Raw genomic sequence first — 26,843 nt, 5'->3', positions numbered from 1 at the left:
GATGGATGCAGAAATAAAGGAAGACCGAGAAAGACATGGCATGACCAAATCCAACAAATACTTGAAGATGGACATGTTAAAAGTCGGAATAATCGGCGCGCGTGCATGAGAAGATGTATGAAAGTAGAGGAAGCGAGATATGTATTCAAAGATATAGTGATGTGGCGTTCTAACCTCTCTGCCTACCCTTACGGGGAAACGGCGTGATGGTTTGTTGTTATAAATTTAAAAAATAAAAAATAGGGGCGTGATAGTAAATTTTTTATCATAAATGTTATTAAATATTTGTATATAAATAACCACTTACCGACTTTTCCCTGTCTACCGGTTTCGAGACGTACCCGTCTCTTCGTCGGGACACCAATCAAACCAACATGCAAAACTCACTATACACCTTCACCATAGTTGTTGCACAAAAATAAAAAACCAACACGACGTGCATTTTGATAAGGAACCCTCACGCGCACTGATTAGGTTATGAAAATATTTAATGTTGTCGGAAATATAGTTTAAAAAAGAGAGAGAATGGGAGGGGCGTGAGTTTAATTTGTTTAGGCGTGAGTTTTATAGGGTGACTATTACAATGGAACATCGTATAATGGGTTATATTAAAACGTTGTTTGATTATTGATCAACAACAGATCTGCAACAATTATGGTGAAGGTGTATAGTGGGTTTTGCATGATGGTTTAATTGATGTCCTGACGAAGAGATGGGTACGTTTCCAAACCGGTATATTTAGAAAAGTCGGTAAGTGGTTATATAGGTACAAATATTTAATAACATTTTTTTTTTAATTTGCCACATAGTTAATGCTTCAAATATTAATAGAATTTTTTATAGTTCAAGAACAATGAAAAAGAAAAATTTTGCCTTTATAAAAATATTTTTTAGTTTGTAATTTTGAATTCCCGCTAAAACGATCATTGCGTTGTCCACGCCACGAATTATGTTCATTTTGAACTTTTTTGCAACCGTTGAAATTTTTATATATATTTTTTTATTTTGTTCATTAACGCCTAAAACGCATTTACAAAATATAAAAATAAAATACATGCTAACATACTAAATAATAAACACGGAATATACATAAAAAATATGTGAAATTAGTCAGAAAGGATATAATAAAAAGTTATACTTAGTAAAAAAAAACAATAATAACAAAGGTCTGCGAGAAAAAACAGTAAGCATATAAACAAAAAATGCAAAGATTTAAGCTTGTGAAATAAATTCTGTAAAGCGAACACAGTAAATAAAGTGTTACGGTAAGCAAGAAAGACAAATTTAAGTTAAATTAATAAACAAGCAAGCATATATTATCGCGAAAAAATAAGAAATAAAAATATGTATATATGAAATGCGTATTTGCCAATACTACAATGCAATTTGATAAAATAGTAAAAAATAAAAAACAAGTATAAGGTAATCAAAATAAACAAGTAAGTATTTTTTTAATTTATGGAATTGAATTGTCGATAATAGTTTGACGAGCAGCAAATATTATAGAACATAGTCACGAATCTTGACATCACAATTATTAATGCCAAACATGTGGCGTTTTTCTCGTCACGTATTTTGTTATAATTTTTTTTTTTTTTAAATTTCTCCACTAATCCATATTGACTTTGAAAATATAATTAATAATTCTAAATCCATTTTATATATTTTTATCGGTATTCGTATTTACTAAGTGATATTTTCTTATTGTATGTTTTAAATCAATACATGAACTTCAGAAATTGTTTGGATCTGAATATACTGAAATACAAAATTATCGAGTTGTAAGTTAGACTGTTAAGTAAATACTTAAGGAATCTTTGGAGAAACTCGAGTTACATAAGTTAGTACTGTTTTCACGTAAACTTCCCTTGAATATTAAGTTAGATGTTTTCCGTTTGTTACTCCCAAATGTTGTTTTACGTAACTTTATTTTCCAAGCATTATTAATGTTTCTCTGTACTAAATTATTATAAAATGCTTAGGAATGAAATTGGTCCTTGGGGTTTGGAATACTTATATCGATTAACTGGTAATATTCTACAAACAAAGTTCCTGACTATAATTTTGACAAGACCATTGCATTATCATCTAACTGTAAATTTACTACCATATCTTGCAGAAATGGCCTTCTTTCGTTGGATATCAATAAATCAGCTGGCCCTGATAAAATCCCTCCTATTGTTTTCAAACATTTTGCCTCAGAACTGGCTGAACCCATTACTCTGTTTTTTAATAAATTATTATCTCTAGGACACTTTCCTTCTAAGTGGAAGTCCTGCTATGTCACGCCTATTTTCAAAAAGGGTGATGATACCGATGTAAAAAACTACCGTCCTATTTGCATTTAGTCTGTCATTCCTAAATTGTTTGAGTCACTTATTCTCGATCGAGTTCAACCGCAAATCTTAGAAATAATTTATCGTGAACTTAATATGCACACTCTTGGGGCCACAAAAGAGATATTCCTCTGAACGAAAGTCATACGTGTTTTTGGCTTTGAATAATTCAAATGACAGGAAAACCTCGTACGAGCATTCTGCTGGGATTTCCTTTTGTAACCGCAAATTCAGAAATTATTTTGAAAGTTCTTACAACAAATTGATTTAGTGATTCTTTACAATTAAGTACCGTAATATAAATATAAAATAACATTAAATGTTCAATATATAATGACACAAAATACTTTAAAGTTTTACTAGGGCTGGGCTGGCTGTCCGCAAAATGCACAGGTTGAGTGATCTAAGTTTTTTTTATTTTATTACATAAATAAAAGACGAGCAATACTTTGATCCACAAATTTGGAATATCCAGTGACTGGTTTCATTGTTTTCGTGACATCTTCGAGACTGGTATCTTTATTAAGGAGTTCAATGTATTTATACAAAACAGAGGTAAGGATAGAAAATCCAAAATTATATGAAAGTATATTAAGATAAAAATAACTTTATATAATTTACTTTCATATGATTTTGAATTATTTATCCTTACCTCTGTTTTGTATAAATACATTGAACTCCTTAATAAAGATACCAGTCTCGAAGATGTCGTGAAAGCGAGGGAAATCAGGCGAAAGTGTAAATCTGAGTCAAGTATAATTGATAAGATTAAGATAGGGTCTCTGAGATGGTTTGGTCACGTAGAACGAATGGACGACGAAAGAATGGGAAAACAAGTATATCTGGCGAAAATGAACGGCAACGTGAGACGAGGACGACCAAGGAAGACGTGGCATGATCAGATAAACCAAAATCTTAAGTCTGGTCATGTCAAAAGCAGACAGAACCGAAGGACATGTATGACAAGATGTATGAATGTGGAAGAAGCTAGGATTGTATGCCAGGATAGACGTGTGTGGCGGTCCATTCTCTCTGCCTACCCCTACGGGGAAATGGCGTGATGGTGATAGTGGTAGTAGTGGATTAAAGTATCACTCGTCTTTTATTTAAATAATAAATTACAATGAACTTCCATCAATAATTTTCACTTACAAACTTAAATGTTTTAGTTTTTTTTGTATTAAAAAAACGAATGTATGCATTATTTTTCATTTGTTAAAGTAAAAAACATTCTAACTTTTGGGAAGATTTGATTATTCACTCTTTTCACAAAAGTAATATTATCTCAGTTTCACTTTTCCATGGCTAGCTGCTTTGTGCGTAACTACGTTCATTTATACGTCGCTGGATGCAGAATACTAAATTATCCTAGAAAAGTAGCGTAACTGTACAATGGCATATTCGTTTACAGTTAAGACACTTTTCTGGAGACAACCAAAATGTCATTTACCGTTTTTTTACTGTTATTTGGTGGTGTTCCAGTTGGTGCATATTTTTACTGTAAAAATATGTCGAACAACTTTATTTTTCATTTTTTTCCTTAAGGGGAAACGCTGTCTGACTTTTTTTCATACAAACGTATTCTCGTGCTTTCTCTCCGAGTTATGGCACTAAAGCAGTGTTTTACACACTAAAAATATATACGATTGGCGTGTCTATCGTTGTCGGCCTCGTGGTGTAGTGGTCAGCGCGGTCGCCTACCATGGAAGAGGTCTCGGGTTCGATTCCCGACATGGTTGACATGAAATATTTCATCCATCAAAAACTCATTTAAAAAATGTTTTCTTGCGCGCGGTAAAAATCGGAGCATTAATTTGTACGGCAAAGTTTCTTGAAAATGTACGAAAAAAAATTATAAAACCGAACTACTTTGAATGACGCCACAAGTTCATATGAATCAACCAATGATAAGAGATCTGTGAAAGATATCTGGTTTGCTTACCGTCAACAGACCAATCGGCAGAACTGACCGGGAATAAGCGAAAGTGACAGAGAAACTTCTGACGTCACATCCGGAGTTATTAAAAAAAACAAAATTATTATATTTTTAATTTTGGCTTTTTCAGTAGTCTAAAAATTTGAATAAAACGCTTAATTTTCATTAGACTTCCAATGCAGTGCCCTATGCACAACTGGGTGTGGGTGATGATGATGATGGTGCAATACTCTGCTGCCATTGGCATGTTTTTATACTTGTTATACTTTTAAACTACTTTTAATTACTTATATTATATATGTTAATAAAATCAATATATTGCTGCTCTTACTATAATGTGTCATTAATTTTGAAGATGTTTTTTAAATTGACCTAAATTTAAATTTACTGTCTTATATTTCACTTAAAGATTCTTCTCATCGTTTCTTTGAATCCCTTAAAATAAACATGTGTTTATGTTTTTCCTTTTTTAAAAAAAAATGTTATTACTATTTTATTTTATTTTTACATCTGAGTATGTTTTTCATTCTTTATTTCCATTCTTAATTCTTAATTACTCTTACAAGTTTTCTTCATTTTTAATATTATTTCCATTTGTAAATACTCACTACAAACTACAAACCTTAAAATATATTTTTTTTTCACTTAAATTTAAATTTTTAAACAACTTTCATTTATGTTTTCTTTTTCCTTCTCTTTTTTATACTTTCATAATTAACATTAGATTTAATTGCTTTTTAATATGGAAACTTCACTGGTCCATTAGAATTAAGTCCAATTGTGTAAAATATTAAACTTTGTAACTGTACTGTATGTTTCCTGAATAAAAGAAAATAAAAAAATAAAATAAAATACCTTTTCGTACTACGATTTAATAACACAAACATATTTTGCTATACATAGCTATCATACAGTTTAACTGTACATTCGTTCGTATAGTAAATTCCTACAAAATTATCGACATCCTGTCAACTCTCTATTTTCATACAAAATGTACCAATACTTTATGAAATTATGCAAACTCATTATAACAAGCAGAGATGGAGTCAATGAGGGATAATATCATAATATCAAAATTTAAGGTGATTCTAAACGAAAATATGAAACTAATTATTCATAGATGGCGCTTTTATAATTTTTTATTGAAAAATGCTGTTTTTACGTTTATTTTCAATGGAAATTTTACAAAGCTTGGTTTGCGGAAACTTTACACTATATTGACTGTTACAAACACCATAACAATATAATTTAGGTCCTTTTCACAAAATGGTGTGCAAAGCAAAAAATAACTTATCTTAATTTTAACCCCAGGAGTGCAGCCTTCTCCCATGAGCGGGCATGTCAATAGGTGGCTGTCGACCTCGGTCACACAATATATCATCACCAGAGAGGTACTCTCACCTTTGGAGATTTTTTCACATCGTGTAACAACCACCCGTAGTCTATTTAGGGCGATCCACAGGGAGTATGGTAGGTGTTCACCTTCTTGAATCCCCTCATTTGGATCCCCTCATTTGGATAACCTCATTTGGATCCCCTCATTTGGATCCCCTCATTTGGATCCCCTCATTTGGATCCCCTCATTTGGATTCCCTCATTTGGATCCTCTCATTTGAATCCCCTCATTTGGATCCCCTCATTTGGATCCTCTCATTTGGATCCTCTCATTTGGATCCATCCACGGTTTTGCTCCAAGATCCTGTTGCCATAGTTCTTCTCTCCGCTGTTGTGAGGATTCAACAGGGGAGGTGGCTTTGATAAAACTGTTTCTAGATCTTAGACGCGAGGCCGTCGGTTGGTGGTGGTGTAGGGGGTGTCTAGGATCGTGGGTTTGTTTGTAGCTCTCTGCTTCTGCGTCTATTCTTCTTCGAATATGTGGTGGAGCGATTCCAATGATAGGGTATATTTTATCAGTCGGTGTAGGTTTGAGGCATCCTGCTTCTATTAAAATACCAGTGAGGCAAGTAATTACAAAATTTAACTCCTTTTAAGTACGAATATTTGATTGATATATCTTTTCCTTCATCGTCTTGTTCAATGCTGAGCGTCGAGGTGTTCGGGGATATCAGGCACTAAGTGAATGATTCGCCTCTTTTCCTCTCGATCCTTGGCACATTGAGGGTTATATTCTATTGGGCTACGTTAGTTCTTTTATTTGGTCAGTCTTTTTTGTTGAAGCCTGTCGTCTTGCTCGTTAACTTTTATCTGGTATAGATACGTATTGTTTTTCTTCTGTTGCTTGAGTGCATGTTGTATAGGGCAAATTATTATAATGTTTCCTATATAATGTATTTGGGTTTTGTGTCGTTGTTTGATTTGTTTGATTTGTTTGTTTTACTACGTTCTTCTTCCTTTCCGAGGCGAGATCTGGAGCGTGCAGCCGCGGCCTCAATTTGGAACTAGCACTGTATTCTTTCACTGTCATACTGCGAAATAAGAAAAAGGTGATTGTGCTGAGCATGTGTATTTGATTGATCACAAATTGACAATACTGCAGTTGGGGGTACAATGAAAGTTTTTAAAGTTTCTTTGTTTCGTTATTTCCGCGATTTGATTACAAAGAAATATTAATTTTTCGCTTAATTAGTTGATAGTGATATGCAAAACTGAAGAAAGACACAAGTCTTTATGAACAGTTTCGGGAAAGGGGTGGAAGCTTTCATTGTAACCCTTATCTGTTCCTGTTACTAACAGCTTTTAAGTCTCAATAAATCTGGTGCAACAGAGTGTTGCAGTTCGCCTTGATCAGTTCACGCCTTGTGCACAATGGTGTTGTGACAAGTTATGCATTCAGACAGCATGCAAATATACTAATTCAGGAATATTCAATACATTGAGAACATTATACTCTAATCTATACTAAACTAAATCCCGATGGATGTAGAATATTTATCTAATAATTTTAAAAAAATCTCGTTTAAATGTTCTCTTATAAATTAAAATTAGTAAATATACAATTTAAAAATCACAACCACTTAACACGTTTTCCATTGAATAAATAACGCTATCATTTAACATTCAATCATCCAAAATATGCTGTCGTTTAACTTTACCACTCCATAGAGCTGTCCAATGGCGCACCCAGGATTAGGGGAGTTTTAAATTTATTGGGTTATAAGGCCAATAACGAAAAAGTTCTAATTAAATCAAATACATTTTTCATTGCGTTCTGACAACACCGCTCGACATCTCTTCACTACACTTGCCTATTTTATTTTCCGATTGCCGCTCATTGACATCCAGAACTATTTGATCGAAATATTTGGTGCCTAAATTTAAGAAACTTACTTACTCTGACTCTCATTGATATACCCACATATGTATGGTAAATATACATTGAGACATTGTTTCAATTTATGGGGGTACTGGATAATAGATTTGGTTTTTTTTAAAGAGTCAATAACACATTTCTGGTCATGTGGCTACAAGAGTAGATCCCAGCAGAATGCTCGTTCGAGGTTATCCTGTAATTTTAATTACGTAATACGGGGTTTAGGACCCCCCCCCCCTAGAGTGCGCCACTGGGGCTGTCCACTATAAAGTGTTCCTGTCATTTAACATTCTATCATATGTCAAATGCTGTCGTTAAACTTTCCGTTTTATATAAAAAGCTTCAATTCATAATGTGCTATCGTTTAACTTTCCAACTTTAAATAAAATGCTGTCATTTAACATTCTATCATATGTCAAATGCTGTCTTCAAAATTTCCGTTTTATATAAAAAGCTTCATACATAATGTGCTGCTCAACTTTCCAACTGGAAATAATGCGTTGTCATTTAACATTCCATCATATGTTAAATGCTATCGTTTAACATTCCAACTGTAAATAAGGTGCTGTCATTTAACATTCTATCATACGTCAAATGCTCTCGTTAAACTTTCCGTTTTATATAAAAAGCTTCATACATAATGTGCTGCCGTTTAACTTTCCAACTGCAAATAATGCGCTGTCATTTAACATTCCATCATATGTTAAATGCTGTCGTTAAACTTTCCGTTATATATATAAAAAGCTTTATACATAATGTGGTGTCGTTTAATTTTCCAATTATAAATAAAATGCTGTCATTTAAATTTCCAATTATAAAGAAAATTTAAATTTCCACAATATATTTTTTTTATTATTCTTTCAAACCCATTGACTACCTCTGTTGAAACCATTCTGTTGTATGAGCAGCTTACAAGTGCAATTATTATTACGATCGTCATGTCAGATGCTATTTCAATGCATCTCTTTCATTCATAATACAATAATACTAGCTAAGTATCGCGTGCTGATTTCAAGGTGATTTTGTAATGTAAAGTAATCTTTTGTAGATAATCTACTTCTACATTTTAAAATTCTAACAATGAAGTTATCTGACTTCGTAAACTTCTTAAATTTTCACGGCCGCTGAGATGCATAATGAATTTTTCCAGATTATGCCGTGTGTCGTACTCACTATTTTCCGACGTTTGGATCCATCATCAGGGTTGATGTTATTTGTGTAAAAATAGGTATCGACGCAGGAAAGGAAAAAGTTACCAAGCGACATGTAGTAGAAGAGCCGATTAAAGTTTTTTTTTTTAACTAGTAAAGAATCTTTTTTTTTAATTATGTAAGAATCACTCCAAAATAATTCACATGTATGATATTTTTTTTTAATTAAAAAAAACCTTACCTATAACTAATAACTAACTACTCGGTAAATAACTCTATACGGTATTTTTTTCTTTTCCGGCGTCGGCATACATACAGGTTGGGGAAAAATTAATTTCGTATTTTACGCCTTTTTTTTTCAACCAATTATATCTCATTCATTATGGTCTATATCAGATCATTCAATACGGCGTTGTAAAGGTGTGAGTGTATACTACAAACGCTTCTTTGGCGGTATTGCACTTGGTCGGTTCAGTCGTGAACTATCGGGCGTCGAGTATGGAGGTCTCAAAGGAAGAAATTCGCCACATTTTACATTTTTATTATCTGAAAGGGAAAAACGCTTCGTAAATCTAGGGTTTCCTAGGACAGCGGTGCCCGTATCTTAACGGCCGTAGTGAACGGCGATGCAGTGGACAGCCGTCGTAACGGTTAGTTATTTGGCTCACCGCAGGCGCTGGGCGCGCTTTATTAATATTATTATTTAAATTAGGATAAAAATACAAACAGTGGAAATGATTTAAAATAAATAGTCATTATTTATTTGTTTTTCTGTAAATAAAGTTACAGTAAAACATTATTATGGTCAGTCAAATATAATGGTCAGCTGCGCATAATAGCTTTTATACCTACACGGTTCGCCCCTGCCTGGTACCTACTTAAATTCAATATTTGAAAATTAATATTTTTTCTTTGGAATTCAATCATTAACAAGTACTTATGTACCTATATCTCAATGGAAAGTCTTTTTCCAAACAAATAGCAGGCAAGCCAACGTTTGGGCAGGACAACGTCTGTCGGGTCAGCTAGTGTTATATAAATTGTGTGTGTTTCATTTGATTTCCTTTAACCCGTCCGCTTTGCCTGGGCCTTCCCAATCAATGCCCCGTGTAAAAGTAGTTTCAGTGTATATATATTAATAAAACTTAATTTTAATTTAATTATCTTATTTTTTCTTATATATTTAAAGCTAGTAGCAGAAATGAATAAATAAACCTGTAACCTTATGCATGAATCCTAGAAACCATGACACCACGAGGCGATGTCGTGGGGGTTACGAAAGAAATTTTAGTGTCTAATCATCCGTTGGAATATAAAAATGAGATTAATGACAAGATTAAGGTATGTTCGCCTTGAAGGTAATTGTCTTTAGGAAAATTGCCATTTTGATAGACACTAACATTTTTATAACGCCATAAAGGAGAGAAAACTATATAAGCCTAAAGAAATTAACGAGTCATCTTTCTCAGTAGGCATTGCTCTCAACGATGTTTTAAATATGTCCAAATGTTTGTAGACAGGCTGGATTTACTATCTTTGGAGTTATTAGAATCTAAATTTGTTGCAACAGACATGGAAAATATTTTTGAGAAGAACATATGAAAGTCTAGGCAATTACAGACCTTATAACCTGTCATTTATTTATTTATAAATTTTATGATAAATACAATTTTACGTTTAATTTACCCAGCTAACAAGAGTACATTCCCCGTTCCAGGCTAGGCGATTACATTTGAGTACATTATAATAGTTTACAAGTTAATAGAAAGCACAGACTAATAAAATATAAACTTACTCGAATACACATTTTGATACATTTACATACACAAACACATATATACATATATACATATATATACATACATATACACACATATACACACATATACACACATATATACATACACACACATGTACATACACCCATGCGCATACACATACATACATTAAAAAAACATAGACAATTTATTTTATATAATGCGAAACTTCATGATTGCCATTTGTATATTGGTTGTTGTAAGTGGCCACTTTACACACTGTGTAACATTCACCATTCTGCATACGTTTAACTATTCACATCAACTCAACTCTTTCTTCCGTTGACTTATGTGAAGTCAAAGAGCTAAAATCTATATTGATGCAGGTGAGATTCATCTGAATGAATTATTACATTGTTTAGCCGCGTGGCGAGTGGTCAGCGTGTTTGTCTATCATGCAAGAGGTTTTGAGCTCGATTTCCGACATGGTTGATATAATACATTTATTGAAAAGGGTGTTTTTACTTTTGAAAATTTCATAAGACTGATCATCTTACCTTCATGTAACAAAAATGATCAAGATACGCAGTGATTGGTTCACAAATGCAGTGGCCTATGCACCATTCGGTGTGGAAAGGGAATGATGATGATGATAATGAATTATTTCACATACTAGGCAACACGTCAAAACATTTTTTTTTATACGTTTCACCTCTTTTACTTCACAATAGTCAACGGATAGAAGAGTCGAGGTAATGTGGATATTTTAGCATGGGCAGAATGGTGAATGGTGTAAAGTGGCCACTTAAACCCACCAATGACAGGTCATAAGTCCTGTAAATGCCTAGACTTCCATATTCCCTTTTCAAAAATGTTTTCCCTCTCCGATGCAACAAATTTACCTAATGCTTTCATTGGAATATTAAAATATATATTTTTTCCTCTGTGTCCATGCGGATGAAGAATACACTTATGTATGTGAAATATGACTAGAACCCTGGGCGAGTGTTTTTTTTACTCGATGGCTGCTCTCAGATAAAAACCTTGAATAAGGAAACCGAGTGGAGATAAGTTCGCCCCGTAGTGTAGCGGTTGACGCGTTCGCCTGCCACTCTTGTGGTCCAGGTTTCGATTCCTGGGGTAGACGTGAAGCTAGTATATGACCTCCCTTATATAACATTAACGAAAGAAATCTTTGAAAAAACTGAACAATCAAATCTAAATAAACTTTTTAAACTAGAATCTTTAAAATGTATTCATAAGTTAGTCACTGATATAATTGTAGACAAAGAACTAAAACTTGGAAAAAATTGTAATAAACATGAACATACTATAAGAATATCAGAACAATACCACATACAACATTCCAAAATAAGACAAGGACAATCGAGACTAATAAATCAGAGACTGAAATTATACAATGTACTACCAGACAAAGTAGACTAAACAAAAGACAGACAAACTTTTCAAAAGGCGTAAAAAATATAATTATCGACAACAGAGTATAAATAAAAAAATATATATATTTTTTGTAAAACAGATGTAATAATCCGTAAAGGTTAATAAATAAATTTCATATATATTTTTTTTTAATAAATGTATTTTAAAGGTTATTTTATCTGCAACACTTCATTGTTCCTAGACTGACAACTGAAGCGTAAAACTGATCACCTTCACTAAAGTAATTTAATTCGTTTTTTTTTTAAAACAACGTGCTGATCGTACCCATACTATTAATGGCTTACACCAACGTGCACTGATAATAATAAAAAAAGTTTGATATTTTTTTCAAATATTCTTTCCACAATTTTTTATTTTTTTTATTTATTCATACAAATACATATATGTTACAAAAAAATAATAATAACGTATCCCAGACTCTATGAGCCCAAGGGCCATATAGTGATTGTCCTCACTATTTGTTTTTTATGTTTTATCGTAATATATTAGTGATAAAGTTTCTTTTGTGAGTCCCAAAATAATTCACTTAACCTAGAAATAGCGGCTTTAAAAATGTCCCTTAAAATTTATTGCCGAGTTTTGTGTTGAATTTGGCACTGCACCAAATTAAGTGGGAATATTTACTTTATTTAAATACCCAAATCTTTTCTGAAGATTGTTTGCTGTAATAAATGTATAATTACATTTATTTTAATACTTAAACAAGTTGCCAAAGAGCATAACTATATCGACAAATTGAAAATTTCAGTGTTTTTATTTTATTTGTTAACGCTTGTGTGGCAGCGGTGTAACATGAGTCTACATAGGATACAAGACTTGATATATCTCTTCTACAATTTTGACGAGCGGTACCCGGCAATGCTTTTCTATTGTTAAATTTTAGTACATACTCGAATCTAGAAATTCAGTGTTTTTTTTTTCCATTTTATATATCGCATTATCAGCGCTACGATTTTTTAAAGTTTTGTATTTCTGAAATAACTCCGCGTGTAACGTAAAGCTAGGGTTTCCTAGGACAGCGGTGCCCGTATCTTAACGACCGTAGTGAACGGTGATGCGGTAGACAGCACTCGTAACGGTGACTAGAGAGTGGTTTCCTAGGAAAACGGCATTATCAACACTATTTAACACCGTTTTCCTAGGAAATCACTTTCTAGTCACCGTTACGACGGCTGTTTACCGCATCACCTTTCACTACGGCCGTTAAGATACGGGCACCGATGTCCTAGGAAATCCTAGCTTAAGAGGTTCCTTTCCGCTTATTCTCATTCAGTTCTTCCCATTGGTCCAGAAGCGACAAGCAGACCGGAAATCTTCCATAGCTCTCAAATTATAGGTTGATTCATATGAACCAGTGACGTCATTCAAAGTAGTGCGTTTTTATAAAAATAGATTTTATTATTTTTTCAGTACATTTTCAAAAAACTTTGCCGTACAATTTAATGCCTAATTTTTACCCCGCGCAAGAAAACATTTTTTGTATACAATTTCCCGTAGGGCTGAAGTTCCTCATTTGATTAGTATATTTACTCCAAATTAGATATGTACGTGTACCTTATTATTTTTGTGTTTTGGTTGACATAAATTGTGAGAGCAGTGAATTTCGATAAATAGTTATTCGAACATTGTTTTCTGTCACTGTCTTGCAGATGCCTCCCCGATACTGTGCGAAAAAGACAATTGCATGTCAGACCTTTCGTTAGAATAGACTAAATCGACGTTTTGCCGTACCGTTTTCCGCACCTCGAAATTAAACCGATTTCGTTATTTTTTTTAGATAGTGTCAGAATAAAATTTTCTGTATCATTACGTTTTGCGTTTCTCAAAAATAGTTATATTTGTATACCGTGCGCCCGAAGACAATAGATAAAATCGTACTTTTATAGGAAGCCAATAATTAACTATTTTTATAAAAACGAAACAAACGTGATACGCCAATGGTAAATATCTATAGTGTGTAAAAAATCTCTGCCATAAGTGGCATAATCCAGAGAGAAAATACGGGAATACGTTTGTATGAAGAAAAGTCGGACCGCGATTCCTTTTAAAATTAAACATTTTTAACCTAAGTACTTGTTTATGTTTGAATTCCAAATTTAAAAATAATTCGTATTCAAATATTGAATTTAAGTAGGTACCCGAATTCTTGTTTATGTTCGAATTCCAAAACATAAAGTAATTACTTTTTAAATTTAGGATTCTGTTTGCAAACGTCAAACTTGCTCTTCTCACCAACAGGGGTGTATTTAAAAAAAATACGATTTCTAAAAATGTATCGAGTGTCAGTTGATGTTGTTTTAATATTACCAAAAATCCAGTAAAAAGAAGTAAACGGGTAGAAATTATAAAGAATTTAAGGAAATAATCTGATTGGGATCTATTAAAAACGAATGTTGTTTCAAAAACAAACTCTTTTTATGCATTAAAAATAACATCTTCACATTTTTTTTATTATATGCGTTCTTATCGAATGCAACCCCAGTGATGGATAAAAAAAACATTTACGCTCCTAGCTTTTTTTTTACTTAATAAATTGAAGATTTTAATAGCTGTAAAAGTTACGCTCGTGGCAAAGATCTACATTTCGCTGAAAACCGCACGTAAATCGGTCCAGTAGATATTCAGTCCATCGAGGACACACAAACGAACATTGCTTTTTATGTATTTAGATTATGAAGTTTAATTTTTGTAATCTTCAGTTGCATATTTTCACCCCGGATTCGGACAATAAAATTTGTATGAATATTCGGGATTTTAATACCAAAAATATTTATCCTTGCTATGCGAAAAATAATTTTATGAATGAAAAAGACAATATAACAATAAAACTTTTCAACTGTATAAGAGAGAACACGAAGATAAAATTTATAACAAGAAGGAAACCGCTGTTCTGTTGCCGGTGTTTGGGTGAAAGCGATCAAGTCGGTTATTGGCAGTGAACAGGAGTGCACGCTAGTTATATGACCGGCGTATTTATGTATATGATTTTAAATTTATATTGCTAAAACAGCCTTACGTTATAGGCGAGCTACGCCTAAGAGTACGCACCAAATAGACTTTCCCTTTAATTGTTTTATCATTAAGATTTTTATGTCACAAAAATGCCTCATTATTATACTATACCGAGTCTATCAGGAAATATAGGGCAATCGGTTTGATACAGACTATTCAATTGAAAAAAGAAACTGAAATGAGAAATGCGTACTTTTAGGTTGAACTTTCCTAAGAGTTATTTTATTATATGTAATTATTTATTGTAATTTACTATAATTTTTCCTTATTAAATATTATGTCGTCGCACGGGCTCTGCCTAGAAAGCCATAATAAGTTCGTGAACATGTGAACTGCAAATTAATTTTTAATTAATAGATTCCTTTGTATTTTTTTAATTAATCAATAATGAAGAACATTTAAGAGAAGGAAATATAGAAGTCTAGGCATCTACAAGGCTTATGACCTGTCAATGGCTGGTTTAAAAGGCCATTTTACACACTGTGTAACATTTACCATTCTGACCATATTTGAACATCTATATTACTTCAATTCTTTCATATGTTAATGTTTGTGAAGTTAAAGAGCTGAAACCTGTATTTATGCGGGTGAGATTCATCTAATCAGTTCTTTTCTACAAAAATTTGGACAAACTCAAAATATTGTTGATAAATCCACCTGGTCCATGAAGAAGTATAGAAATTGAAAAAATAACATTTTCAGGCGTTGCCTAGTATGTAGGTGAAATATTTCAATTAGATGAATCTCACCCGCATAAATAAAGGTTTCAGCTCTTTAACTTCACAAACATTAACAGATGAAAGAATTGAGGTAATATAGATGTTCAAATATGGGCAGAATTGGGAATGTTACACAGTGTGTAAAGTGGCCACTTAAACCAGCCATTGACAGGTCATAAGCCCTGTAGATGCCTAGACTTCTATATTTCCTTCTCTTAAATGTTTTTCATCTCTGTTGTATTATGTTAATATAAACAGCTTCCCAGGGAGTTGAATCCAGTTCTTGTCTACAAAAATTTGGACAAACTCAAAATATTGATGATAATCAATAATAATTTCCTTGTCCCTCTTGATATGTTGGTCCATTAGGAACGCAAGTATTTACATGAGTCAATGTGATTGTTTCTGTGTATAATATTGGCAGCGGTTCAACCGTGTATTTATATATTGTGAAATATACAAAAATATTCATAAATATGCAATACACACCTAGCGTGACCATACGCCCTGTGTTGAACGGGACCATCCCATTTAACCCTCTCGTACACAAAGACCTTATATGAGGCCCGAAATTAGTCATCTGTGACTAGATGCTATTTCACAAAGTATTTATTAATTTTTAACATGCATCATTTTAGACTTTGCTCTAGTCATATGAATATTTCAAAAACTCGCCACCCGATGAAATCACTAACCCATGTCGATTTAGAATCAACTTTATGAAGTTTAAAATTTAGCAAAATCATGGAAACTTTTAAATGAGGCAATGAATTAAATTCTCCTTAACATATTACAACAGAGATGAAGAACACTTGAGATAATGCAATATGGAAGTCTAGGCATATACAGGGCTTATGACCTGTCAATGGCTGGTTTAAGTGGCCACTTTACACACTGTGTAACATTCACCATTCTGACTATATTTAAACATCTATATTTCTTCAATTCTTACATCTGTTGATGTTTGTGAAGTTAAAGAGCTGAAACCTTTATTTATGCGGGTGAGATTCATCTAATTAAATTATTTCACCTACATATTAGGTAACGCCTGAAAATATTATTTTTTCAATTTCTATACTTCTTCACGGACCAGGTAATTTATCAACAATATTTTGAGTTTGTCCAAATTTTTGTAGAAAAGGACTGGATTCAACTCCCTGGGGAGCTGTTTATATTAACATATTACAACAGAGATGAAGAAAACTTAAGATAAGACAATATGGAAGTCTAGGCATCTACAGGGCTTATGACCTGTCAATGACTGGTTTAAGTGGCCACTTTACACACTGCGTAACATTCACCATTCTTATTTTAGTACTTAATTTGACTCGGAAGAGTCTTAAATACATAAAATAAAGTAATATGCTAATTAAAAATACTTAACTTCAATATCAATACTAGTTTCTCATTTAATAACATATATACAAAAATCAAAAATGTTACCTGTGTCGATATTCGCTAATAAGCGGAATGGGGAATGTTGTAGTACGTAAAGTGGCCACTTAACCCAGCCAATGACAGGTCATAAGCCCTGTAAACGCTCGAATATCCATAATCCTGAAAAAATTGAAAAAATTCTACCTCATCTCTGTAGGGATATTAATAAAAAATATTCACCATTCTGCCTATATTTAAACATCTTTATTCCTTCAATTCTTTCATAAATTCTCCTTGCCTGATTCTATAATACCATAGAATGATCACAATTTACTTAACCGGACATGTATATTTTATTTTATTTCTTTGGCTTTCTTTTATTTTATAAGGTAATTCAACAAAGATACATACTAGAAAACATACAATTTGTACGTATTTGTCGAAACAATTCATTCAATTATTGAATTACCCAAAATATATAGAATAACTAAGATAACTTATAACTAAGATAGACCGGATCCTGTCTTGTCCTAGCTTTAATTTTATTTAGTTGTATTTAATGTAATAAAATAAAAAATAACAGTTTTGTTATTTTTTATTTTATTTTTAATTTTTCTTATGCAATATACAATACATTGAAAAATAAATTGTACGTGTGTACTTCTCGTAGATTTATTTCTAAGAGATTATTCGCAAAAGTTGGGAGAGTATCATGAAATATTACAATTTTGTTATTTCGGCAGTACATATTATATTCCCGACACATTCGGGCCATAGGTGTGTGCTATGTAGCATTACTTGAAAAGAAAGGCAGTTTAAATATGTCCCGATTTCCGAGTGTTCTCAATCCCGCATTATTTTGTATATTATTGCGGAGGTTAGTATCTACTTTATAGTTTAATATTTTATAGATTAATTTTTTATCGAAATCCAGGCGGCGCGGCGCGGCGTTTTGTCAGGGAATCGAAATGAAAAGTTGGAAGTTGCTCGTAATTTTAATTTGAACGCGGGTTTAAAAAGGACTTAAATAAAAGGTAGTGTAAAACCGCCAATGATTGAGTCAATATTTATTAATAATTAAACAATCATAATTTAAATGCAAACGTTTTTTGCATCAACAAATGTCAGTTGATTTTAAACTTTTTTTTCATGTACATGGAAACTTTTAAGTGCCAATAACTGACAAAATTGCTCTGCCAATTAATAACAGAGGTTCCAATAAATGGCTGAAATAGTATATTTTCAATCTTTTTTATTTAAATGTTTTTTTTATTTTTTTATTGATATTCATAGGATCTTTTCATTTTTTCATTTAAATAAAAAAGATTGAAAATATACTATTTCAGCCATTTATTGGCACCTCTGTTATTAATTGGCACAGCAATTTTGTCAGTTATTGGCACCTTTAAAGTTTCCATGTACATGAAAAAAAATAAAAGACGTTGTATTTTTTATAATTATTTAATGGATTTAATATTATCACAAAAATACAAAGTATAACTCAATCTGAATCAGATGAAGAAAGCAACGCTCTTTCTATTTAAAAATCTGTCTTAGTAAAAAATTTCTTAGGAGTATTTCTTATTACATATAAGCCTATTCTTTTCGTACTAAATGCTTAAATGATTTACTTTTTTTGTCGCAAATAATAATAATAAAAATAAAAATAATAAATCTCAATAATGCATGTAAAATACTGATTGGCATGTGCCAATCAATAAAATATTAACGAATTTTACACTACAACGTGTTAGTTATTGGCACAGTGCCAATCTCTGATTTTGTACATTTTTTTCTTTGTATAGTTGGCACCCCTTTGAAAATATATTTTTTTAGTAAAATAATCACATTTGATACAAAACTATCTTAATAAATAATATGTTACTCATCATCATCATCATCATCATCAGTGGCGCTACAGCCCGTTGTGGGCCCTGGCCTCCTCCAGAATTTGTCTCCATTCGTCTCTGCACCCCGCGGCTCTTCTCCAGTTCGTCAGGCCAATCGCTCTAATGTCACTTTGCACATTATCCAGCCATCTTAATTTTGGTCTGCCTCTGCTTCGCCTGCCTTCCGGAGTGGTATAAAGAATCTAAATATGATACTAAATGTTACTAAATATTTGTATATTACCATTTACCGTTCAGAGACGTACCCGTCTCTACATTCATACATCATACGTCATACCAATATTTGATTTGTTAAATGTTTGACCATAAAGTTAATGCTTTAAATATTAATAATATAATAAACATGTATTCAATCGCTGGTAAATATGATAACGTTATTTTTTTTGCGAACTTTGCTGAAAATTTAAGTTCAAAACAGCTCTATCCTTAAAAAAATCTTAAGAAACTCTCGATTTCTCGCACGTTTTAGTAGAGCATATTGACAGATGGTTTTCAATACGGATACCAACATAAAAACAACGATTAATTGTGGCCAGTATTCAAGAATATAATTAAACTTGATAAACTTAAGTACTCCGTTTTCAATACTAAAACTTATTATCATCTTTTTTAAGTTTGAATAAAAGAGTGCCAATTACCGGGGGGGTGCCGACAATACCCCGGTTTACCCTACTTAAAGAACTTTTAAAAAAATACATATATTCTATTGAGTTTATATGATTTTGATATTGCTGACTCCATATACGCATGAGGCATACTCAAGATTACTGCGAGTCCATCTCATATATATACATACGGGGTGTTTTTTTAACCCTGTCACGTCCGAAACCACGATGATCAGTATGAACAAGAAAACATATTGGCACATCAAAATACATTTTTAAAACGACTAAAATCTAAAAAAATAAAATAAAGAAAACAAACAAATGGTTGCTTACTTCTGCAGGGGAGAAACGAGGAGGGTGAGGGGGGAGTCTGATATACCGTCAACCGCACGGCCGCGCCCCCCACGCTTCTCCCCTGCAGAATTAAACAACAATTTGTTTTTTTTATTTAATTTTCTTTGTTTTAAATATGTTTTTAAATATGCTCATATGTCTTCTTGCCCATACTGATCATCGTGGTTTCAGATGTGACAGGGTTTAAATAACACTCTGTTTAACAGTTTTAATAGTTTTGACGTTTAATCATCAGTGTGGTCATATATGAAGCAAAGTGTTGTCGCATCCAAAAATAAAAATCCCCAAATGAACCCACCTTTATATACAGTAGAGATCTTCTCTATACAAGCCGAAATAAATGTAAACCTTGAGTACACATATTATTAATAGGTGTCCCGCTTGGATGGAAAAATAATTGGTCACACCATACATACCGCAATCAACAATATACCGGTTTCAAAGATAGACTAGCGAAATTATGTGTGAGGTATGGCTACCTCGTATTAATTTTATTAATGAGTCTACCCGGCCTTGAGACCATGTGTTACTGACGCTGCACATGTTGTTATAATGTTATTTTTAAAATGCACTTCATAAAAGATTGAGAACTTTTTTTCAGAAAAAAAAAACTTAAGTCCGGGAGTTACTTTTTAAAAAAATGCACGGAAAAAGGTTTAAGGTTAAATAATGATTATTGCAATATTTGAGTTTGTCTAAATGTTTATTGACAAAAGATAGGCACTTTAAAGTTTATGTAAACTTCATTAACGAGAAGTCAGTTAGAGTATAACTCTACAATAAAGACTCTTTTTTTTTCTTTTTTTTAAAGAGAATAACCCGCTAAGCATCTATTTTAGAGGCTTTTCAGCAAGTGGGAAAGAGGGGTTATGGAAGGAGGTAGTGAAAAATTCACCACAACACCCAGACCAATTGAGAAGAAAATCTTTTATGGATTTTTTTCTTGCAGCTGGCGGGAATCGAACCCGCGACGCCAGTTTCACAGTCAGCCGTCTAACCATCTGCGCCACGGCGCCTGACTCCTCACTACAACTGTCACCAAAATTCTCTTGAAAGAGTCCAAAAAAAATTCTTACCGAATATAAATTTTAAGCGTAGAATCAGTTATGAATTTTTAAATTACGATTTTTTACTAAAAACATAAAATTTGTTAGAAGAAAAATTATAGACCTTTTAAATTTATTTAAAATTGTAAATTCAATGTGGGATTTGCCCTGAACTATTATATCTCATCAACTTCAGGATGCCTGGAAGAATGACTAGACAGGTGCCACCGTTTTGTAGCAACAATTCACGGACAGTGTATACTTGTAATGCCGTATTAAACAGACTTCATGAACTCGGCAATAGTTATTCCCACGTATCTGATATATTTAGTATAGGGTATTGTTCCTATAGAACAAACCTTTTGAACTTTTTCAAAGATGGTAAATGGTCATTATATTTATTTATTCATGCATTTCATAATACATACAGTTTTTAGATCCCTTTGCCCAGCTGTATAAAACAGTATTTATGATTTTCTTGTTATATTACTTTAAAATATTTTATTATTTAATTTTGTTTTTTACATTTATTCTTGGATTGTTTAAACTTTCTACTGAATATGTTGTACAATTTTTAGGTTAATTTTTTTAATATAAATATTGTATAATTTTTAGGTTTTATTTTTTTTATAAATCTTGGGTAAAAGGAAATTTATGTTTTAAAAAAAAATATATATTAAGCCAAATATGTTAGTATTATAAATTTTTGTAAAAGGCAGATTTGCCATTTATGTTAATAAAATAAAAAAATAAAAAGACTGGATTTCAACCCCTCGGGAATCATTAAGATTGGCAAATTACAACAGGGGTGGAGAATACCTTAAATAAGGAATATGGAAGTCTAGGCATTTACAGGGTTTATGACCTGTTATGGCTAATTTATGTTACCACTTTATACACTGTGTAACATTCACCATTTTGTATATGTTTGAACATCCATGTTTCTTCAATTCTTCCATTTGTTGATTTTAATAAAAAAAAATAACTTTCTTGGATTCTGAAAATTGGAAAATTGTTTACAGGCGTTGCCTAGTATGTGAAATAACTCGATCAGATGAATCTCTTCGCAACAATAAATGTTTTAGCTCTCCAACTTCACTAAAATCATCAGATGGAAGAATTGAAGAAATACGGTTGTTTAAACATCGGCAAAATAGTGAATGTTACAGTGCGTAAAGTGGCCACTTAAACCAGCCAATGACAGATCATAAGCCCTGTAAATGCCTTGACTACCATTTTCACTTATTTAAGGTATTCTCCATACCTATTGTAATTTATTACTAATTATTTCGTTTTAGTTAAATAGACGAAATAGGTTGTTTGAAAAAAGTAAGATAATGTTACCATACCAGACTGGTCTTACGATGTCGGTCACGACGAAACCCGGTCACTGGTAAAAATTTATAAATAAAAGTGGAATAAAACTATATACGTATTTTTATTATTATAATTAAAATGCAGTTCCACCAAGAAATGTCAGTAGAAAAACTCAATCTATGAGTAGTTTTGTCTTATTTTTTCAGTTCAACCTATTTTGTCCACTTTGGGAAAACGCAACAATGGTTTAACTTTCAATATTATTTAACTTTACTGTTCTTGGTGCAACTGCCCCTAAATGAGTACATAAGAATATTCAGTAAAACTCCGATAATCCGGATTTTATTGCTTTTGAAAAAATATAGCGAATTAGAATCACATTGATCCAGTTCAGCAGAGTTAATTTCACAATTAAATTACGATTAAAAGCTCCTTCTTCTCCTTTATTTGTTATATCTTTATTTTATCTGGACATTTTGCATTCCGGATGACTGGAGTACGGATAAACGGAGTTCTACTGTATTTACAAATATTAGCTACAAATACGTTGGAATTCGGGATCCTACAGCGTATTTTTGATGTGTTAAATATTAAGACAAAATACAAACAGTTTTTGAAATCACGCTTAAAAAACTTTTCATTTTTAAATTCCTGCTGAGTTGCATAAATACAACTTGTCAGCAGCTTCTTATAAATTACATCGATTTTTTACACTTAACCTACATTAACAATAATTTTACTTGAAAATCATTACAATATTAAAAACTATCACTAATGCAAAAAACTGTTTTCTAATGACCATAATTTGTATTGTATTGTACTCAGTATTTTTAATATTTTTACTCCACAATATCAAAAATATTGATTGAAAATTTCTCTTATTTTTCAGCTGACAACTTAGGTCACGATCAGGGATATTTTGGGCCATGGAGAATTTGCAAAAAGTTGCTGTACAACAGAGAAAAATGTGGCACAGAAGTCGGAAGATTTCGGCCGAATTGTAAGTCTGCACTTTCTTTAACGTTTTGCTTTATATGCAAATTCATGTTTTATTATTAAATTTTTTTTTTTTAAATTAGTGATGTTTTTTATGTCTTTTTGCCTGTATTCAGTGAAAAAACTGAAGATGGGAAGAGTAGATAATATTTTGCAGGTGAGGACAGTATTATGTACTTTCCTTGCTTTGAGTTTTGTCTGAATAGGGGTGAGTTTTGGTTTAATCATTGCATTTTAAATTTTTAAGAGATACTAGGTACTTTTATAAATATCCCATCAAATATTTTTATCGATACCCTAGCAATAGTTACATAATAACGTATGGTTTAAAAATGAAAAAAACGCAATTCAATAGAGATAATGAATTAATAAGTCATTTGAAACTGGATTGTGGTCTCGTTGGCGTCGTAGTATTGTGAACTCGCGGATCAAAGGTCCAAGGTTCGAACCTCGCTCTTCCACAGTTTGATTCCAATTTTCTGTTTCAGTTATTTTAAAATTTTAGATATAGGCTCAAAGTTAAAAGATTTGGTTCATTAAGAAAAACGAAAATATATTTTTATAAAAAAAAACTTAGAAATAGTTTCGTCATCATCATTTTCTTTCCGCACCTAATGGTGCACAGGGAACTGCATTAGTACATCAATCTCAGCGCATCTTGATCATTTTTGTTTCATGAAGGTAAGATGATCAGTCTTACGCTTTAGGCACCAGTCCAGGGACAATGAAATATTCCAGAGTGAAAACACCCTTTCAAATCAATATTTCCTATCAACCACGTTGGGAATCAAACCCGGGACCTCTTGCACTGACCATTACACCACAAGGCCGACAATAGTTTATTTACAAGAAATAGTTTACTTACAAATAAATATAAACAATAAGGGGCCAAGAATGAATCCCTGCGGAGCACCATAATTTAATACGAAATTTAAATTATGGCCTCAGTAATTTTGCCTTTATTAGCTTAAAAATTGTTCAATTTTTTCGGTTTTTACTTGCCCTGTATTTGTAATATCATTTATATTAATTTTGTTTTTTAAGGTATCAGTTTTTAAAAGTACAAAAAGTTTCCAATTCCATTGTTGTAACAACTGTTTTGTGTGCATTCTAGTGGCTGTCTACATAACAGGGATAGTGGGGACAATAGGTGTGGTGAGTCTGGGACTCTTTTGCGCCCTCTCTGTCATCCAACTCGCCATGGTGGTCTCCAAAGACAAAGTGGTGATGAAGTATACTCCTTTGGTCATGCTCAAAATGGCCTTCTCGCTCTTAGCAGGTTTGTGTATAAAATATTTACACTATCCTATACATTATGCTTTAAAAATACTACAACAATACCATTTCATTTTGTCGGGAAAGACTTTGACATTTGCAATAAGTTTTTAATGTTATATTTTTTAATTTGCTGCCAAGTACAATTTTATTTTAAATGTTCAATTGCCTCAACTGTGGAACATTTTTCCTCTTTGCTGCAAAGCAGCGTTTGTGCTTGTGCAAAATTGTTTCTAATATAACCAAATTTATCGCTTTTATTTAATTGCGTCATAAAACAAATTTCAGTGTTTTGAGAATGAGAGCTTTAGCTATTCAGAAGGATCGTAAATTACATTTATTCTGACAATCAAGTGAAGCAACCTTTGATATGGTATGGATTATTTTTTAGGCTGCTGTTTTCCTAAAATCGTGTTTTTTTTATTACTTTTCCTGGTGTATACCGAAAGTTTTTATCTCTTTTATATATTATGAATCTTCCATTTCTATTCTTTTGTCTTCTCTATGCTACGGTAATATTTGCTATCTTGACGCCAATACGTAACTCATAGATCGTCTGGAGCGTTTGCAAAATCAATGCATCCGCTTTATTTCCAATCTCAAAAAGTATGTGAACGTATCACCCTTTCGCTACAAACTCATGTTCGTTTTTATCAGCGCATAAACTTTGAATCTCTCTTACTTATTTACAATATTCTTCACAACCCTTGCACTCCAAAATATATTGTTGAAAATTTCATTTACCTTTCTGATCTTGGTCTTTTGCTTCGCTCTTCTCAGGAGAGAACACTTTCCATTCCTCGACATAGCACATCATTTTTCAGCTATTCATTTTCTGTTTAAGGTGCTAGACTTTGGAATGGGCTACCTCTTCATATCAAAAATGCACCTTCTCTAGCCACCTTCAAGAAACGCCTGAAGCATTACTAATATAGCCTTAGAATCCTTACCTCCCTGTATTTTATTGTTTTTTTAATATATATTTTAAATTCCAAACTGATTATCTGATTCCACATTCTTCATCCTTTAATATTTATAACATAATGTACTTTTCTTTTATTATTATTTTTTTTTAATGTAGGTGTCTTTTGATATATATTTTCGTTTTTTAGTACAAATTTTTGGACAACTATTCTTTTGACCAGTCTGTTTTTTGTTTAGCTGGAAGATATTGGTTTCACCAATACGTCCGCCAAAGTACTTATTCATTGTACTTGAAGATTTAAATAAGTAAATAAATATTATTATTTCAGTTTGGTTTTCATGTTAAAAAATACCACCTGTTCTGCCTGCCTGCCAATCGTCAATGTTTATGTTTTGATTTCAGCTTTGCTATCAATAGTAGCAGCCGGTCTGTTTGCTATACAAATAGACGACAGAGACACCAATGGCTTCATTATAGAAAGAGGAGAAGCATTTTATATTCAAGTATGTTATTTCCTTTATTTATTTATCCATATAAATGACTCATTGGTCACTTTTAATGTATACCCACAATACTCACACACAGGCCATGCTTTTGTGAACTATGTTATTTCAAAACTTTATAAATAGAGGTTGTTGTGTATTTTATTTGGAAACATTATGTCACGCACACATAAGCAAAGCTTATATAGATTGAAATGGGCTGTACCTCTATTTATGTTTAATTTATCTTTGCAGATTCTAGCAATAGCATTAAACAGTATCTTGTTTGTGATGGCCATCTACGATACTTTGTTTTCACGGCGCGAAGGGGGAGATCCAACCGTTCCTCAGGCGTCAGTCGGGCCTGATGGGACCACCATCAATAATCCCGGATTCAGAGATGGCTTACGTAGTGGTAATATTTATATTTTTATATTAATAATTCTTCTGTACGTGTGATATCACTGAACCCTTCCTAAACTTAACCGATTTACGTGCGGTTTTCAGCTAAATGTAGATTTTTGCGCTGCGCAAGTTCGTAGATATTAAAATTTTAAAATGAATCTGTAAAAAAATAAGTAAGACGTATGAATATTTTTTTGGAATCATATACAAAAATGGGAGGATGTTGTTTTTTAGAGTTTAAAAAAAGTTTGTTTTTGAATGTTTACAAACAATATTCGCTTTTAATGGATCCCAATCAGATTCTTTCCTTACATTCCTTATAATTTCTTCCCATTTATTTATTTTTACTGGATTATTGGTAATAGATATGTTAGTGTTCTCCTAACAGAAAAAAATGTCGTTAAAGTGCATTCCTAACTCAAAATAGCCCAAATTTAGAATCTTAAATTAAAATCTTAAATTAATCTTAATCTTAAATTAAAAAAGCTCAGCTTCAGCAATGCCATAA

General features: G+C 32.3%; 1 protein-coding gene across 1 annotated transcript in view; it reads left to right on the top strand.

Moving 5' to 3' along the window:
- The window catches only part of LOC148275245 (uncharacterized), a gene marked incomplete at its 3' end in the record, with an annotated part of 31,785 nt that extends 5,440 nt beyond the window's left edge, over nucleotides 1–26,345 (top strand). Inside the window, exons 2-5 of the mRNA XM_088235963.1 lie at nucleotides 23,142–23,252; nucleotides 24,363–24,527; nucleotides 25,851–25,951; nucleotides 26,186–26,345. Of these exons, the coding sequence (XP_088092089.1) occupies nucleotides 23,142–23,252; nucleotides 24,363–24,527; nucleotides 25,851–25,951; nucleotides 26,186–26,345 (537 nt within the window). The remainder of the gene's footprint in view (nucleotides 1–23,141; nucleotides 23,253–24,362; nucleotides 24,528–25,850; nucleotides 25,952–26,185) is intronic.
- Between the last annotated feature and the right edge of the window lie 498 nt (nucleotides 26,346–26,843).

This window comes from Micrasema longulum, unplaced genomic scaffold (genome assembly GCF_059751315.1).
Source record: "Micrasema longulum isolate JH-2025_06_02 unplaced genomic scaffold, ASM5975131v1 h1tg001479l, whole genome shotgun sequence".
NCBI lineage: Eukaryota > Metazoa > Arthropoda > Insecta > Trichoptera > Brachycentridae > Micrasema > Micrasema longulum.
The sequence above is the reverse complement of the archived record's forward strand: the minus strand, read 5'-3'. Positions and strand labels throughout refer to the sequence as shown.